The sequence below is a fragment of the Carettochelys insculpta genome, chromosome 2 (genome assembly GCF_033958435.1).
Source record: "Carettochelys insculpta isolate YL-2023 chromosome 2, ASM3395843v1, whole genome shotgun sequence".
NCBI lineage: Eukaryota > Metazoa > Chordata > Testudines > Carettochelyidae > Carettochelys > Carettochelys insculpta.
The window spans coordinates 212,726,164-212,746,021 of record NC_134138.1 but is presented as its reverse complement, the minus strand read 5'-3'; the positions used below and the strand labels follow the sequence as shown (position 1 = coordinate 212,746,021).

Below are 19,858 nucleotides of genomic sequence, written 5' to 3'. Positions count from 1 at the left end.
ACTCATTAGGAAACTCCTCTTTGCGGATGATGCAGCTCTCATCACTCATAATGAAGACACTCTACAGTTACTGATGGATTCTCTGCCCAGAGCCTGCAAGTTGTTTTCCCTTGACATAAGCAAGAAGAAAATTATTGTATTCATTCAAGGTATATCTCAATGACCCAGTTTCATTCTGGATAACAGCCCATTAGATGTGGTTCAACAATTCGGTTACCTTGGATCTACTGTCACCACAAACCTATCCATGGACGAAGAACTGAACATCAGAATCTGGAAGGCAGCTACTATTTTCGTCAGACTTACGAAATGAGCATGGAACAATCCTAAGCTGACAGTGAAAACAAAGACACTAATCTACCAGGCATGTGTACTGCATATCCTGCTACATGGTTCTGAGGCACGGACCACCTACTTGAACCAGGAGAAAAAACTGAACAGCTCCCATCTTCACTGCCACCGCAGAATTATGAATATTAATTGGCAACATAAAGTTTCAAATGCAGATGTCCTATCAAGATCTGGTATACCCAGCTTCATAGCACTCCTCAACAGCAGAAAACTATGATGACTTGGTCATGTGAGAAGAATGAGTGACAAACGGCTTCCAAAAGAAATCCTCTTCGGTGAACTGTCATGTGGGTTGAGAACAAGAGAAAGACCAAAGCTAAGATTCAAGGATACATGCAAAAATGCCATGAAAAAATTCACACTGATCCAAAATCCCGGGAATCTACATCATCAGACTGAAATACCTGGCAACGATTGCAACGATAGGGAGTATCATCCTTCGATAGCATATGTGCAAGCCGCACAAAAGAACTTCATCTTAGAAGGAAAAGCTCTCAGAGGGAAGAATTTGGAAAGAGAATGACACGCACTAATTGCAATCAGCCATGCAAATCCAATATTGGACAGATAAGCCATGAGAGAAGCAGCAGACTCAAACACTGCCCATAGATCCTCTCTGCTGCTGCTGACCACCATCTCTCAAGATGAAAAGGGGCCATATATATATAACACAGCTGTATACACAATAGCTGTGTCTACACAACAGCGCTTTTTTGAAAGGTTAAAAAAAATCGAATGATAATATTCGAAGTACAGTAGGCTCCCGAGTTACGCAAGGGTTCCATCCCACGCACCCTCACATCACCCAGAGCTCGTGTAAGTGGGGGTCCAGCTTTTTCCCTGGCAGAACTAGGGAAGCAGCAGAAAGGTAAGTCCTGGGGTGGGGGGCAGTTGCGGAGGGTTAAGCCTGGCACTGGGTTGGGGCCATAGGAGGCAGGTGGGAGGGGAGGGGCTAAGTCTGGGGTGGTTTAGGGCTACAGGGGGGCCAGGGGTGGAGTTGAGCCAGAGCTGTGAGCGGGGGTGGTGAGCCAGAGCCCTGCTCAGGTGGTGAGCCAGTCTGTGGAGGGTTTGAACCAGGGCGGGGGGAGGGGGGATTTGAGCCAGAGCCATGCATGGGGGTGGTGAGCTAGAGCCCGAGGCAGGGGTCGGGGGTGAGCAGGAGCTATACATGGGTGGTGAGTGAAGCTGGGTGTGGGGACAGGGCCTGATCCAGGGTGGTGAGGAGCCAGGGTGTGGGGTGAGCCAGGACTGGGGCTGGGGGGCGAGTTAAGCATGACTGGAAGCCGTGCATTTCCAGGGTTTACTGTAGGAATCAGGGTCAGCTGCATAAGAGCAAGGTCGCATACTCTGGGTTCGCATACTCTGAGACCTTACTGTAAAGCCCTTTGAAAGAGCACAGCTACACACAAAAAGTGGATTGAATCCTCGATCTGCTCTTTTGAAACAGTGCTCCATTCTTTTGCCAGGGAGCATCCACACAGCTCCAGGCATTCTTTTGAAAGAACGGAGTAGGGCAGGGGAACCCTTGGCTGAGAGGGGACACAGGGTCATGGGGCAGGAAGGAAAAGGGGGACAGGAGGGGGAAGGGGGGCAGGAGAGTGGAACTCCCCACCACACCCTCATGAGACTGTATGTCCTCCACCCCATGCAGGTCATCTAGGCTATCACCACGATGCTGCTCCATACGGTCATCCACTTTGGGGATCTGTATGCAGCCATGGTGGGATTTGTTGCACGTGGCTTCCTGAACTCCTTCAGCACCCTGGATGGAATGCACATCCCCATCCACACCCCGGCTCACAGTGCTGGCCACTACATCAACAGGAACAGCTACTATTTGGTAGTCCTCCAGGACCTGTTCAATCCCAAAGGCCGGTTCATGGACATCTACATGGGCTGGGCAGGCCAGACACATGGCATACATGTGTTATGGAATTCGGGCCTCTGCTGCTGCATGGAGGCTGGGACCTTCATCCCCCAGCGGAGGCTCCCAGTCAAGGCCATTGACATGCCACTCTGCATGGTGGTGGATGCCTCCCACCCCTGCAGCTGTGGCTAATGCAGCCATATACCGGCCACCTTGACCGCCCCGCAGGAGTTGTACATCACCTGGCTGAACCAGGCCTGCACCATGTTGGAGTGATCCTTCAGGCACCTGAAGGGGTAGTGACTTCTCTCGCAGCTGGAGGTCAGGGTGCAGAACATACAGCAGGTGGTGGATGCCTGCTCTGTCCTCCACAACATCATGGAGGGCAAGGGGAATGCCTTCCTGCAGGGGTGGGCAGCTGAGTCCGGCCCCGGTTACAAGCAGCTGGCCGCAGCCTCAGTCACCAGGCCCAATGGGACGGGGACCATATCAGGGAGGTCTTCTGTGACAGCTTCACTCAAGGGCCCCACTGACCCACAGCCACCGCTCACCATCCCCCTCACACAGCCACCCCTCACCATTCCCCACCACCACCACTCCGACACATCAAACCTCACCATCCCTCCACAAAGAACATGGGAAACAGAGATCTCTGAAAGTAAAATATTCACTATAAACTATAACGAAGCAACTGTTTCCTGGGTCACAAAATAACCAGCTATGTACATTGTGGGGCTGTGAGGGACCTGAACCTGGAGAGGGGATGGGAGAGTCACTCAAGGGCAGGAGTGGAAAGCCGTGAGTCCCATCGGGCCCAGGATCCCCTCCCTCCACAGGTTCAGGGCCCACAGCAGGGCTGAGATGGGGTGGGCTGCACAGGCAGGTAGGGTCATGGGAGAGCTTCAGCAGGGTCAGGCTTGGCAGGGGGTGGCATGGGGAGCGGTTGGGGGCTCAGCAGGGGAGGTGGCTGGGGGATGAGAAGGCAGACCACATTCACCGCATCGTCCTGGAGGATGCTGGTTATGCCTCTAGGCTGTCCAGGAGTCTGTCCCAGGCCACCCTTTGCCAGGCCATGAGGGCCTCCTCCAGCTGAAGGCATTGTTCAGCCACCTCAGCCTGTCAGCAGCTGGCACTATCATCCCCTAACTGTCTCCAAAGTCTCTGGCCACAGGCCCACCATGGTGTTGCTGGGGGCGGGGAAATTCCTGGGCCCTCTCCACCGCCTCCAGGGGGCTGTCCAGGACAATGCAGAGAGCACGGGACTCTCTTGGCGCTTGGATGGTGTGGCTGTATAGAGAGACGGATGGCATATCAATCCCTCGGCGCAGCCCCGAGGGCCATGCCCCTTGGGGGACCATCCTCACCCTTGGGACACCATTCCCCGTCCAAAGGCACAGAGGCCATGGGGTATCACAAGCACAAAGAGGTCCTCTGCCCATGTGGGGCAGTCCTCAGGTGTGTTCCAGCCCTACCTATCTCTTGCCACACGTGCGGTTCACAGTGCTGTCCATAAGGGAGGGTGCTGAGTGTCGCCAATGGCTTTCATGTCATACCCGGGATCACAGTCTTCGGGGATGTGTCTCAGCCAGGATCACTGGCATGCGCATGGCCCGCTGACAGCTGTCACCCTCACCCCGCACGCCAGGTGTGCGCCCTGTCCAGTATTTACCAGATGGTCCTTCACCGAGGTCTGGTGACGCCTGGCTGCCAGTCAACCAGCTGAACGACCTGGGAGGCATGTCAATGATGAGGTCTCCCTCGTCGATGGACCACTCCCTGGAGCGGTACCATTCCTGGCTGTGGCTTGCTGGTCCTGGCTCCTCCTGAGCCTCCACCTCCGGCTGCTCTGCCAAGGTGTCAACAGCAAGAGGTGGCGGTAAGCTGTCCCAGGGTCCCAGGATGGCCCAGAGCTCCCTGTAGTAGGGGCAGGTTACAGGACTTGCCCCTGAATGGCCGGCCTCATCCCGAGCCCTGGCATAGCCCTGTCAGAGCTTCTCCACCTTCTTCTGGACTTGGTGCAGAATCCACTCAGGTTCTCCCTAGGTGGCAAGTTCCTGGTGCAGACGGCCAAAGGCTGAGGCATTGCACCACTTTACCCCCATCTCCCGAAGCACCTCCTCTTCCTTCTAGAGTCCTAGTAAGTCTCTGAGCTATTGCTTGGTCCAGGACGGGGCCCTTTTCTTCTCCCTCAGGCCCTGGCTCCTGCAACCCCTGCGAGAGCTCTGTGGGGGTGGGGGACCTGGGGTTCCTGGGGTGGGTGGCTGCTGGCCACCGAGGCTTTTTCGATTTTGAGGGGTGGATGTGAGGGTGTGCTGAAAGCTGCTTGTGGCTGTGCTGCTAGCATGCTCTCAATTTCCTGTCACAGGGTTTCTGTGTCCGTACAGCTTTAAGGGCAGATGAAGACTGAGATCATAGAGCCCCACTGCTGCAGGCCAGGGCATCTCCACGTTCCAGCTGGCCGGCACCATGGAGGACTCCTCTTTCAAAAGAGCAGGTCATGGAGTGTCTACAGGTGTCTTATTTCAAAACAGTCATCCTAATACGGGTTTGGGGTAGGGATTTTGAATTCTGCACTGTGTTCTTTTGATTTCATTTCATTCTTTCGAAGGAGAGAGAAAAACTGTGAATGTACTTGCACATGTAGACCCAGCTAATAAGTATGGGAAACAAGTTTCTATTTAAAAACTAGAATGTAGTTTATATGTTTTTCCAAGCTATTAATCTTTCATTAAGTTCTATCTCCCAATTCTTTATAGCAGTTATTTTTAATAAAAGCAGTAAACCTGCAGCACGTAATACTAACATGTTTAATGTTATTTTTATATCATATTACATATACAGTTATTTTCTATGCATTGGAGAAAAAATTATGCATTTCTGTAGTCTGATATTTTGATTCTGCTTTTACCTATCATGGTGAGCAATTTTACTGGAGATTGCTTTAAGCAGCTGTAATTCATTTGAGGGAACTGCTGATGGGCTTATCAGAAGACAAATGTAGAATATTTGCTTACATATTTGATTGTGATTCTATTGTGGGAGACAGAGTAATGCTTAGTTTTGCACATATATATAGTCCCACAGAAATCAATGCAACTATATGCATGAACAAAGTCGAGCCCACATTAAGTGTTTACAGAATTGGGGCCTACAGCAATACAACATTCAAACACAGATATATGAGTGATATAATTTTTCACATAAGTAATCTATAAATTTTATTTTCCTTTCCATCTTACTGCTCTCAATCTCTGGATTTTATCTTTCCATATTTATCTGCCAGGAAAACAGCTTTATGAGAAGTAATTTCTTTTCTAACTTTAACTGTGTTTTACATATGGTATATGAGCCCTTTGCAGACAATGCCCAAAGATCTCTGAACTAAAAATATTTTACGATGCTAAGTTTATTTAATCACTCTTAAGAACAAATGGGAGGTAACTTACCTGGTCAAGTGGAAATACAAAACTAGAATGTGGATTTCTTTTAGATACCTCTACTTACTAAACAAAAGCATGTAATTAAATAACTTGAAGCTGGACAAAAATTGATTTTATGTCTTAATTTAATAAAAACAGCTGCAAATGCAGTATTTTTTAAATATGCAGCCACATACTCTAATACAATTTTTAAAATGAAGGGTGAAAGGAAACAGGAGGCAGAGAGACACCAAGCACAAGCAACTGTTCAATGTAATATCAAAATCACTGGTAGAAAGGAAAGGTAATCAATGAAGGAAATAGCAAATGCTATATCCTATAGAACACAGAAACTTGTTGATGAAAACATATATGTTTTTCTTTCCACATCCCAGTTGCAAACACTGTTAGATTCCCCACATTGAGACTGTGATCAGGTAAATTAAGTACCTCATCAAGAAAATAACTGAAATGTGATACTAATTTAAGCATACAGTTCTTCAATAGTAAAGGTTCACTTAACTTTTGATTTCACAAAATAAAATATGATCTCATAAAAGACTCATTTATATCATAATGGTGTGTTTTGATTAAAAATTGACTTCAGTAAATCTGTAACAATGTAACTGAATGTCAAAAATGTTACTGGTTTCATGCCTAATAATGTGTCACCTTTAAATGAGCTATATGAAGACAGGCCTTTTCTCTAAGATCCCAGTTCTGCAAAGACATATGCACATATTTTACGTTGCACATTAGCATATGGAACTGGGAATATGATTTAAGAACACATTACACGTAAAGGAACGAGGACAAATGTAACTCTAAGAGTTCTCCTTTTCTATCCTTTATCAGTTTGCTTTTTTTACTCTATTCTCTTTTACTATATAGATGTTATTTATTGATTAAGGAATCCATTCCCATAAGTGCATGCACACACACACACACCAGATATGGAACAGCGAAACAATATGCAAAAATAAATTGATTTCTGATATCCTCTTTTGGATACAGAATTTGCAGAAAACAATCTTGCAAAGGAATACATGGACATTCTTGTATAGCTCCTGTTGAAAGACTTTTGCACAGAAGACCTAGCGTGTGAACCTGTTAAGCAAGGGACCAAGTGTAGGAGGATGGATGGTTTTGTGGCTAAGACACTTAAGTAGGAGGCAGAAAATCTGGGTTCTATTCTTGGCTCTATGACAGGTTCCTGTGCAGCTATTCACAAGTCACATCATCATTCCGTGCCTCAGTTCCCCATCTGTAACAATATATCCAAACCTCAGCCTGTAAGGAACAGGGCTTAAATTCAGCCAGAGCCATCTGGAGCAGAGCTCCAGTAAATATTTTCAAGCCCATGGGAGCCTTGACACACTTTGTTAGGCTCAAGCCCCAAGCCTGACGGTTCCAGAAAGCACTTGGGAGAATTTAAGCCCTGGGAGGATACATTTAGTAAAGATTCTGAGGCACTCAAACACAGTACTGACGAGTGACACAGAAAAGCTTAAAAGTACACAAAAGTCCTCATTGTTAACTTCATTTCCATTGACTCCAAAGCCAGGCAATATATCACAGTAAGATTTCTTAGAAAATCAAAATACAGACATGAGGACTTTCAGAATTTCAAAATGAGCTGTTTGATTTAGTTTTGTATTTATTTACTTCAGTTTCAACATACAAATGTAAGATGAATGCTTATCCCAGACTCGAAGTTTTTGACAAATAACTAGAGATACATTCCAATTAAGATGGAAACAGCTGCAAAAATTCAACAACCTTTATCCACAAAGCCCAAATCTTCTCTACCCCAGGTTCCCAAACTTCATTTCCCTAAAATCCACATTCCTACTCAAACACCCTCTCCAAATCATCAGCTTTCTCAAAATGCCTGGCAAACACAAGTACTTTGCAGGCTGGAGGATAGGTCACTCAACAGCTGTTAATCAGGATGGGCACAGATGTAATCCCATATGCTGGGAGTCCCTAAATGTCTGATTGCCATGAATTGGGACTGGATGAGAGTGGACGGATCTTTCAATAATTGACATGTTCTATTTCTTCTCTCTGAAGCATCTGGCTTTGTCCACTATTATGACACTGGTCTAGATGCACTGCTTATCTGAAATAACCTTGTTATCCTTGTGTTCTTATGCCGTAAAGTGAATTCTAAAGGCAAGAGGCTCCTGAGGACCCAATAATGCCTTCTCACATATAAGTTACAGTAATCTCTCATGATACACACATTTGAAATGCACGTATCTTTTGCATTTAAGGGAGAGGGGTTGTGGGGACATCAGTGCCGTGGGGGGAGCAGGGAGACCCACAGCTCTATGGCTGGAAACCAGCAGAGCCAGCCATAGGGTCCCCAGCTGGGGGCAGGCAGATCTGCAGCCCCACAGCTGGAAGCCAGCAGAGCCAGCTATGGGGACCCCAGCTGGGGGGTGGAGAGACCCACAGCCGGCAAGTGGCTGGGCTCCCAGCCCAGCCCCACAGTGGCAGCCCCAGATGAGGCTGCCACTTGGTTCCCCTCTCTTCTGCTTGCGGGACCCAGGAAACTGACCAGCCATTAGCTTCCCAGGCTGCTACTTGGTTCCCTGCTTTGCACCACTTGCAGGACCAGGAAGCTGACCACCCATAAGCTGGTCAGTTTCCCAGTCCAACATGCCACAGGGAGACTGGAACCAGGCTGGCCCCTGCTTCCCAGCTCCCCACCACTCTGGGCTGGTCAGTTTCCCAGCTCCTGAAAGCCCAGGGGAACTGGGAACTACGTGGCAGCCTGGTTTCCATCTTCCCTTGACTTGCACAAAAATTTGAGTTATGCCAGGGTTGCTGGAACACAACCCCAGTGTAACCTGAGGGTTTAGTGTACTTCCATCTTGAGCAACTACATTCATGGAGTTGCACCAGGAAAGAAGTGATCTCTCAAACAGTTAGGTCCCTAGTGTTTTAGCACTTTACAGACCAGAACCAGGACTTTAAATTCTGTCTGGAAACCAACCACCAAGGCAGATTCCAAAGCACAGGTGTCATATGTTAAGAAGTGGGCCACAGCCTTCTGCACCCACTTCAGCTTCCAAAGAAGTTTAAGGTATAGCCCAGTGTACTGTAGCAGCCTAATGCTGAAATAACAAAAGGCCTGGATGACTGCAACCTTAATTGCTGGAAGAGCTTCTAAGTCTATAGATGTTAACAAAAGAGAAAATAAATTGAATATTCACAAACAGGCATTGGATTAAGCTGTGGACCATTCTGCATATTGTTGAAAGGGAGATGCTCACTGATGGACTAAGTTAAGAAATGTACTGAAACTACAAGGCTCTGTGCCTTTCATCTGTTTGTTTTTTTAAGTGGGCTTCTGCCCTTTCTCCATTTTTCCAGGCACTTGAATGCAACAAGACAGCCCTTAGGCATTAGTCACATCCTGATGGTTCTAAATGACAGGTCGGCAATGTGACAACACTGAATTCAACCTTTAAAAACACCTATAAGTGGTGGCAGTGGGAGGGGGGAAGAGTGGGAAACTGTTGAACATACCAACTCTGAAGCACTTTACCAAATAAAAGTTGGGTAATGTGCAAAGATAAATAATCTAAACATACCCTTTGTATAAAATACACTGAATATACAGAATTTCTTTGAAAATCTGTAGAACTGTATTTTGCAATGGATTAAAATCTATGGTAGGAAAAAGGTGGAATAAGGTATTGTCAAGATGGTAAAATCATCAAGACAATTGTGACTGCATGTATTTAATTTATTTAAGGCTAAAGAGATTAAACAAGACTCTTTTAAAATTGTAAATACTCACAAGTTCCACATCAGTTAAAGCATTATGAACTGATTGTCTTCTCAGTGTCATCAAAAATAAGTGAAAAGAAAAAGACTTTTGTACTTACCATCATTTAGAATTGTAAATTCCAGGAAACGATACTCATAGGAAACATCTATCTTGGTTTCTACCTGGGGCCTCTTCAATGTTGAGTAGATATTACCAGGCCGTTTTTCATCACACTTCTCTAATTTGTTTAGTCCACAACCCATCTCAACAGCTGATGATTCGGAGAGGTATGAGAAGAGAGAAAGAAAAAATAACAGTATTAATTTTCTATTCCATATGTCTGTCTTAAAGTTTCTACGATTTATATATTTTTTTAAATATGCTATCCACAGACCATTATGAAATAGCATAATTTAATAAATGTTCAGATTCTAAACAAGTTACATTTATCATGCCTGACTCACTGTTTTAAAGATAAAATTACCAGGTGTATCATTATTTTATTGAAAGCTGACAATGCACCTGTAATATACTTCGAAGGACAGACAGGGATATAAAATGTAATGTATTATTAAGCAGTCAACATATAGGTAAAGCTACAATTATGTTATTTATCTGTAACCATTTTAGGAAAATATGGGATACCTATCCAACTGCAAAATCTTTTTTCAATCTTAGAAGTTAGTACTAGATCTGCATTTAAATGTAACAAGCATATACATGAAACTAAATTGTTCTGCTTCTTCTTGAACTTTAGATAAAAATCCTATATTCATTCCATCCCTCCTGTCTTTTCCAGGGTAAAGTACAGGATATAATAGGAACCTTAGGTAGTCAACTTTAGAACAGAATAAAAGCTGGCTGAATGCTAAAGACAGCCTAAACACAAATTGGAAACAGAAATCAACATGTGCTAAAAAGAAGACTTGTAGCCTTGGTATGAAAGTGTTCAAGGGAAATGTTACAGAAACGCGTGCTACATGTTGTGCCAAGCTTTAAGTTTTTGCCATTTACCCTACAGGAAAACAACATTTCTTTGTTTATTCTGGCAGAATTATATGAGCGTCATTATTTTAAATCATTTTTATAAATCTGGAATTACATATTTTACTTAGTGAATTAAAAGCTAAGCATTGCTAATTCTTTTTCTATTTTAGACAGCCCAGAGTCTGCAATCAATGATGATAATCAGCATTGCAAAAATGTTCAGTAGACAAAAATATTTAACAGTAATGCAATGACTGAGCTTCCTTTTACAAACAAAAAATCTTATTCTTTGCTTCTTTATATCCATTCACAGTACAAGTATATTGGTCCAATATGGCTAGCACAAAGAAAACAATACATAAAAACAATGTCACAAAACAGCCTGTACTTAAAGATATTGATTAGAAAAGCTATTTAAAACACATGCTTAACCTTAAGTATGACAGTTAGAATACTTTAATGGAACTTCTCACTTGCCTAACTTTAAGCATATGCTTAAATACCTTACTGAATCAGGGCAAAAGGCTGCAATAAGTCTTATCAAACAAATCAATATCTGGCTGTATTTCAGTGGTGGATGAGATAATCCCTATGTAGAACATATGGAAGCATGCAAATATTTATAAAAGATTGCTTATAAATGCTTATAAAGGATTGCCTTCTCAAAACAGGATTGAGAAATGTTGTCAGGGAAGCCTGGGAAAGGTTGTGTTCCTATACGATTCCATGGTCTGCTTATAAATATTCTGGGTGAAAAGTGTTATGTAAGGTGTATTACTAGGTCAAGGCCTGTGGCCCTTCTTCATGTGAGGAGTCCCAGTAGAACCATAGGATTATTCATCTCGTGATAAAGGAAGAGGTTATTAAAGGTTCAGTGGTGGCTTCTGAGGAATTACTAAAAATGTTTAATGTTACAGACAATTTTCCATTTTTTCTGACATGGCTTGATAGCCTTAGAGAATTAAAGCCTTCACTTACTACAGAATCGTATAGCAACACAAGCATCCCCAGGCTTCCCTGACAATATTTCTCAATCCTGTTCTGCGAAGACAATCCTTTATGTCGTTGTGCTCATTTGCTAGTGACAGTTTCACAATGTGTACACCTTGGCATGTGGGATTTGGTTGAGACACCAACTATTTTCCTAGTGACGCACTGAATAATTGTTTACCTAAGGTTATAACGTTTAGTTATGAGTAAGCCAGCCTGAATTTCAGTTAATGACTTAATGGTGAAAGATGCCATAGCCCATATATAATCCCTGAGACAGCAAGTCCCCATCTTTCTTTTACTCAGGTATTTTTAAATGTCCATGGTAAGGGTATGAAAACAGGATATTTTCTCAGGAATTAAAAGGATAAACAAGCAACTGAAACAGACTCCACTAAGGCTGCAAACTTCCTAATCATACAAAACCAAACACCTCTGTCCTACCCACTTCTCTGAGGCCTCACCTCTTCGCCATCATTTCTCCGAGGTCCTAGCACTCCACTCACTCCATCTCCACTCCCCCCATCACTCACTGTCCCCCACCCTCACTCATTTTCACCAAGCTGGGGCACAGAGATGCAGGATGGGGTGAAGACTCTCGCTGGGAAACCTTCTCCTGTATCTCAGACCCTTCATCCCTGGTCTGAGGTGCAAAACGAGGCTCAGGGCTGGGGTACAAAGTTGGGGTCTAGGTGGGGGTGAAGACTTCAGGAAGGGCTTTGGAATGGGAGGGGACTCTGGGCTGGGGAAGGAGTTTGAATGCAGAGTGCAGGGTCCAAGCAGCAATTACTGTGGCTACAGGAAATGGTTACCAAGTCCCTGTGTCACACTAGGAGGATGAGCAGCCAAGGACAGAGCCCTCAGGTGTCATCCCACAGCTCCCATCTGACACAATCACAAGCTAATGGGAGCGATGGCGCCAGCACTCAGGGCCTGGCCAGTTCACAGAGTCTTCCTAACCATACTTGAACTTAGGGGCTGCAGGTATCAAGCAGCTGCTTCCAGGAGCTGCATGGAGCCAGGGCAGGAAGGGAGCCTTCCTTAATCCTGGGCCCCCACTGTGCCACTGACTGGATTTCTAATAGTGCAGTCAGTGATGCCAACCAGAGCTACCAGCTTCCCTTTTCGATTGGGCATGCTGGTCGAAAATTAGACAACTGGCGGCAACCCAAAGTTCCACAATGACCACGCAACTGATTAGCTGACCAACCTGATTGTGTTTTATGATGAGGTAACTGGCTCTGTGGATATGGGGAAGGCAGTGGATGGCTTTAGCAAAGCTTTTGATACAGTCTCCCAATCATCCTTGCCTGCAAACTAAAGACATATGGGTTGGATAAATGGCCAGTAAGATGGAGAGAAAGCTGGCTAGATCATCAGGCTCAATGGATAGAGATCAACAACTCTATGTCTGGTTGGCAGCTGATATCAAGCAGAATACCCCAAGGACAGGTTCTGGGGCTGGTTTTCTTCAACATCTTTACCAATGACCTCGGTGAGAGGATAGATTGCACCCTCAGCAAATTTGCAGATGTCACTAAATTAGAGGAGGAGGTTGATATGCTGGAGGGTAAAGACAGGGTTAAGGGAGACCTAAACAGATTGGGCCAAAAGAAATCTGATGAGGTTCAAGGAGGACAAGTAAGTGCAGAGTCCTGCACTTAGGGCAGAGGAATCCCAAGCAATGTTCCAGGTTGGGAAACAACTACCTAAGCAACAGGTCTGCAAAAAAGGACCTGGGGATTACAGTGAATGAGAAGCCCATACAGTGTGCCTTTGTAGCCAAGACCACCAACGGCATACTGGAGTGCATTAGTAGGTGCACTGCCAGCAGATCTAGGGAAGTGATTATTTGCCTTTATTTGGAACTGGTAAGACAGCATCTGGAATATGGCATCCAATTCTAGGTCCTTTTCATCACTCAAAGGCTGTGGACGGACTGGAGAGTCGAGCGCAGGGCAACAAAAATAACTAGGGAGATGAAACACATGACTTATAAGGAGGCTGAGGGATTTGGGCTTATTTTGTCTACAGAAGAGATGGGTGAGGGGGGATTTGATAGCAGCCTTCTATACCTGAAAGCTGGTGTGGAGAATTGTTCCAAAGAGAATGGAGAGAGGCTGTTCTCAGTGGTGACAGATGACAGAACAAAGAGCAATTGTCTTAAGTTGCAGTGAGGGAGGTCTAGGCTGGATATTAGGAAAAACTATGTCACTAGGAGAGTGGTGAAGCTCTGGAATGGGTTATCTAAGGAGGTGGTAGAACCTCCCTCCCTAGAGGTTTTTACACCCCTCCTTAAAAAAGTCCTTGCTGACGTGATAAAATTTAGTTTGGTCTTGCTTTCCAGCAAGGGGTTGGACTCAATGACTTCCTAAGGTCTCTTTCAACCCTATAATTCTATGATTCCAGGGGGGCTGACAGAATTGCTGACCTTCTTGGCAAGGTGGAGGGGCTGGGGCAACCAGCCCTCAGTGCCACCCAGAAAGTACTGCACTGTTCTTCCCCACCCCACTTCTTCCACTCTTAGTGCTGTCTGAAGCACATAGTCCAGTGCTCTGGCAATTATTTAAAGGGCCTGGGTCTCTAGCCACTGCTCCTTCTGCTGCAGCAGAGGTGGCTGCTGGAGCCCTAAGCCCCTTTGTATCAATGGGCCCCAGAGCAATTGTCTCTTTTGTCCCCACTGCCGACAGGCCTGCTGTATGTCTAGAGCAGCCTGGCACAGCCTCAATTCTTTCCTCCTCTGTTTTTTTTCTCCCTATATTGACTGCAGAATCATAAAGAAGTTCTCAGCCCCAAACCCACTCAGCTTTTTATAGCTAAATGCTGAAGACAGGAGTTTCTTGAAAGTTGATTCTTCTCTACACTACAGTTAAACAAAAGTGTCTCAGTGTGAAGCAGAAGAGTGACAAGGGGAGCAAGGAGTACCAGGGAAAGAACCAAGACTGGGGAAGATGATGGACAACACAGGACTCTGGAAGTAGGGTACACAACCACTAAAAGCAGGGAGCACATCATGTTGAAAGTGGGCATACAGGAATGACATTTGACACACAGGAAGGACAAACTTTGCAACAGTTCTCATGATAAAAGTTAAACTGTCTGAACTACCTATAAGTAACTTTATATATAAATATACAAGAATAGGAAGCAGTATAGCTTTGTTACACATGGGAAGACAATGGATATTTATAGCCGTGGCTCTAAACCTTTACAGAGTACCCCTTTCAGGAGTCTGAGTTGTCTTGCATGCTCCTAAATTCCTCCTCACTTAAAATATACTTGCTTGCAAAATGAGACAGAAATGCAAAAGTGTCACACCACTCTATTACTGAAAAATTGCCTGCTTTGTCATTTTTACCATATAGTTAAAAATCAGTTGGAATATTAATACCTTTACTTATATTTCAGTGCATAATACAGAGAAATATAAACAAGTTACTGTCTTTATGAAATTTTAGTTTGTACTGACTTTACATTAGGCTTCTTATGTAGTCTGATGTAAAACTGGGCAAATATATCTTGATGAGTGGATGTACTCCCTGGAAGACTTCTGTGTATCTTCAGGCATACATGTATCCCTAGTTGAGAGCCACTGTTTTATATACTTTATGTTTTTAACTGATTTGAAAGCACAAATTATTTAACTATGCTTCCCAGCCCAATTCAGGGCTGCTCTAAAAGTTTAGTGATATTTACACACACTCGTTCTGCATTACATTTTCATTCTCAGGCCAGGGAAACACTAACTTTCAATGGGAGGAAAACCTCATGCCTGATATTGCAAATTTATGATGTCCAGTTAAATATTCCTCCAAAAAAATGCAGGGAAGATGGACTGAAATAAAGTCACAAACGTTACCGCTGATACTGTGAAAAAATACATTATTCACATAATTTTTTTACTAATGTCAAAAACTGAAACTAATGAATTAGAAGCACTATGAAAGAAATGTAAAACAATTAACATTTTCCCCTTCTTAACTTAGGATCATTCATATCCTGGCAGTGTGAATTTTTTTTTTTTACTTAAAAAAAAATTTACCGAGTTCTACTGGGTTCAAAATGGAACTAGCAATTTCTTTTAATCAGATAAAATGTCCTTTAAAGTTTTCAAATAAAGTTTGGAAACTACAGTATAGTGGAATATGTACCATTTTCTCCCAATAAATAATTCATTTAGGGTAAAGCACATCTACCAATCCATCTTGGTGGCTTAGTGTGGGTGCACTATACCTTTGGACAATGCCTTTGGACAAGCTGTGAATGTTACAGATGAGCTCATCCAATTCTGTACCCATCTCATCTAGTTCCCCTTTTCTAAGAGTCTGCAGGGTTACTGGGACAGTAACAAGCACAGAAATTAATATTCCTAAAAGGGATGCAGAATAAACTATCTTAGAAAAAAGTACGTCACTCCCATTTTCTAGATTACCCAAGTTCATACTCACATGTGCATAAACACATTCCTGTACACACACATTCCATAACTGTTGTCCTACGCTGCCAAAATGTCACTGATGTCTATGACCTCTGTGAACCATACCACATCACTGTGTTACTGTTCTTGAGCTCCAATTAATTTACCGAGGAACTTCAAGCCAGAAAGACTAACAAACCATTACCACGCTGGTCCACAGGCATCATACAATAGCACGATCCCCTGCTTGAAGACAGAGTGCGGCTGTATTACAGAGCTCAGATTATGTACACCAGAGGTGAGCAATCTTTTTAATTGTACCCCACTTTTCATCCTTGCGATTAGTGCCACTCCCCGCCCCCAACCTGTCTAACGTAATCCAACCACCCAACCGACAGCAACTTCGGTTATCTTCACCTAGAAAAAAAAGAAAAACCTTTCGGCTTCTGTAAGAAAATAAGTATGTGGAATGTAAAATCTTTATGTATCGGTATATAAATGTGAACACACACACACATAAAAAGAGTAGCCTTTTCAACATTTTCAATGAGGTGGATGAGCCTGAGCCCCAGCAGCCCACCCTGCTGTGCCCCTTACGAAATGTCACACACCCCCAGTTTGTGCACCCCTTATGTACACCAGTCTAAAGAGGTTTGGGTCATTGTGTTGCTCATAATGGGGAACAAACCTCTAATTTCTTCCTCACTTTGGCCCTTATCATACGTACTCAGGTCTGAGACAGTACCTCCAACAACGTGGCACCTAGGACCTGCCGTAGGAGCCCCAGTGCAATGCCTTCCGTGCCCTGAACTGAGGGACAAGCAGCGGGAACACGCGGAAGAGCCAGCTAGCAAGGGTAAATTCTCAGCCTCGGGTATTTCCAGTGCGGGGCCAGTTCAGGCCCAACACCACCAGTCAGGTGCACGGGGCTTCCCGGCAGAGCCGAATCAATGCACGTGAGTGGCTGGTTATCTGGGGCCTGACCCACCGCTCAGGCAAGTCTCTGGAAACGCCCGGCTGCCTCCACCGGGCTCTGGATCAGGCCCGCGGCCAAGAAGGGAACAAAAGGAAACCGGGTTTATTTTCCTGCCCAGTTACGGTCCCTGTGGCCTCAGGTCTCCCGGCGCAAGGGAGGCTACTCATGGGCACAACCCGCCGTCCCACTCCGTCCCACCCCCCCGGCTGTCGCCGCTCTCCGCGCAGCGGTGGCGCCCGGAGACCCCTGGTCAAACTTCAGGAGGGCAGCGGGAAAAGCCCGCGCGCTGCCCCAGGCTGGGCAGGGAGGAGGGCGCTGCTCCCCACACAGCCCCGGGCGGGGCCTGCAGCGCCTCGCACCTCCGCCCGGGGGCCTCGGGGCCAGCGTGCCGGGCGGGCGGCGGTAGCGGACCTTACCTAGGGCGGGCTCCTCTGCCTGGCTCCTGCGCCTCCACCGCTCACCGGCCGGGCAGGGAGCTGCGGGTGGGGCCGCCGCTGGCAGCCCCGCTCATGGCAGCGCGGAAAGTTTGTGGAGCGCCGGGGAGGTGGGAGCAGGGCGGCAGCGCGTAGGGGACGGGGAGGCGCCTCGGTGGGGACAGGCAGCTCCGCGCAGAGCCCGAGCCGGAGCAACTTCCTCTTCCTCTCGGCTCGGCGGCGCAGCAGGGGCTGCTGCCCCGGCACCCCGGCCTGCGACGGGCACCGGGACTAGAGCCGTCCCTGTGTCTCACCCCAGCCTGCTCTCCTTGGACTCTCCACAGCTGCCCTCCCTCACCATCACACCCAAACACCCCTCGCTTGGGTCCCCCCCACCACCACACCCAAACACCGCTCCCTTGGGTCCCCCCTCTCCATCACACCCAAACACCCCTCCCTTGGGTCCCCCCCCACCATCACACCCAAACACCCCTGCCTGGGTCCCCCCCCCACCATCACACCCAAACACCCCTCCCTTGGGTCCCCCCTCACCATCACCCAAACACCCCTCCCTGGGTCCCCCCCCACCATCACACCCAAACACCCTTGCCTGGGTCCCCCCCATCATCACACTCAAACACCCCTCCCTGGGTCCCCCCTCACCATCACACTCAAACACTGCTCCCCTTGGCCCTCCACAATCATCACACCCAAACCCCACTGCCCTGGAACCATCTACATCTGCTCTCCTTGGGCTCTCCACAACTGTCCTTCCCATCATTGCCCTTCCCATCCTCACATGTGGGATCTGATCCCCTTGGCTAGTCTAGAAGTGCCTTCCCTCATCATCACATCTTTGGCCAGTCTGGGACTGCTCCCCTCACCCCCATCGTCACAGTGAAACTCTGCTCTTCTTGGCCAGCTCTGGAACTGCCTCCCACCATCATAATCAAACCTTGCTTTGTTGGTCCGCTGTAGAACTGCTCCTGCTCATCATAGTCAAACCCTGCTCTGGTTGACCAGCTTTAGGTCTGCCACCTTCATCAAACTCAACACCACACCCCTTGGCCTGCCCTCATCTAGAACTATCTCATCACACTCAAGCAATGCTCCCCTTGGCCTGCTCTAGAACTGCTCTCTTTCACTACATTGGACAGCACTCCCCCTGGCCTGTTTTAGAACTCCCCCCTTTATCACTTTAACCTCCACCTCTCAGCCAGTTTCAGACCTGCATCCCACTCAACCCCCATTCCCACTGGCCAGCTTTAGAAGTGTCTTCTTATTACATTCCTCTTTGTCCAGTTCAGAACTGGCCCCCATCACATCCAAACCTCACTCCCCTCAGCCAGCTAGAACTGCCCCATCATCACATTGAAACCCCACTCTCTGTGGCCACTCTAGACTTGCCACTTTTTCACACCCAGACCCTGCTCTTAAGCCAGCCCTACAACCCCCATACTCCTATAGCAATGAAGACTAACTCCGTTCCTTAAGTCTGGACTGGAACTTCTCCCATTACCTTCAAGGCACACATTCAGCAGAGTAGAGGTGAAAAAAAATAAGTGATTAAATGTATCTGAATTAAGCTCCTCTTTCCTCCAGAGAAGTCTGTAAACTCCTTTTACTCAAATTATCCTCAACTACACTAATGCGTATTTTCAAGTACCCTGACCCATTTTGCCCCTTAATGTCAAAGGCTTACAAATGCCTTCCTCCACGCTACACTCTTTGTGGCTTCTTAAAGAAACATTGTGCTTAAATGGTCAAGAAAGGATATTGTATGTAATGTGTAGGAATCTAGTTAACATTATTAAAAACAAAATCTATTGTGTATAAATAGAAAGCACTGTAGTAACAAGAACTGTAAGATGCAATACTGTGACCATGACTACAGAATACTAATAATATTTAAGGCTGCTGTGCATACATGAAATCAAGTCACACACAGAACTCCAGACTAAACTGTCCTCCTAACACTTTTTGCTGGGTTCTAAAGAATACAAGCCTTGACAGTGAAGAAGGCACAGATTTTTTTACCAAATACAAGCTCTCGATGCACAGACCAGCAAGTGGTTAATTAAGGGTCAAAAGGTGTGAGATGGAAGCAGTATATAAAATAATATTCTGAATTAGAGTATTGTGTAAAAAGACATACATAACAAAGTAGAGGGCAAACACAAGATTAAAGACAAATCATCAATACAGTAGTATAAAATGGTTCTCTTTCCTGTTCTTAACTATAAAGCAACTAATTACAGTGTATTTTCATGTACGCTTCACAGTACCTTTACCTTGTCCTTCAGTCCCTCTTCTTTTTCTTCTTCCTTCCGTGAGTCTCTCTCCTTCCTTATTTTCTCTCTTTCCTTGGAGTTCTCCCTTTACTAATTGCAATGTTTTTCCTCTCTCTCGTTCTTTCTGTACCTCATCACTTTTCCCCACTCAACGGCTTGTCTGGCTTTCTGACTGCGTGAGAAGGCAGCATGCAATCACATCAGGGGTCCACGTAATTACGCTGTTTTTCTGATACTAGTGTTAAAGCACATGGGGAAAAAGCACTAAATCGGTGGGTAAGGAGTGAAAGTGCAGCTTTCCCAGTAACATAATAAGCAAGTCAGGTCATGAATGGCTTCAGAACCTAGGTTCTGGGCATTAGGCAA

The 19,858-nt window shown here is 45.9% G+C and overlaps 1 protein-coding gene across 3 annotated transcripts in view; it reads right to left on the bottom strand.

The window, feature by feature from the left end:
* Window positions 1–19,609, bottom strand: part of RFTN1 (raftlin, lipid raft linker 1) — a 152,910-nt gene extending 133,301 nt beyond the window's left edge. Inside the window, exons 1-2 of one of the 3 annotated variants that reach the window (XM_074984503.1) lie at window positions 19,493–19,609; window positions 9,537–9,689 (exon numbers count right to left, since the gene is read on the bottom strand). In XM_074984503.1, the coding sequence (XP_074840604.1) occupies window positions 9,537–9,681 (145 nt within the window). In that variant the 5' untranslated portion in view covers window positions 9,682–9,689; window positions 19,493–19,609. Of the gene's footprint in view, window positions 1–9,536; window positions 9,690–17,204; window positions 17,449–19,486 lie in introns of those variants that run through there. The other 2 variants (XM_074984502.1, XM_074984501.1) reach the window with 2 other exon arrangements.
* Between the last annotated feature and the right edge of the window lie 249 nt (window positions 19,610–19,858).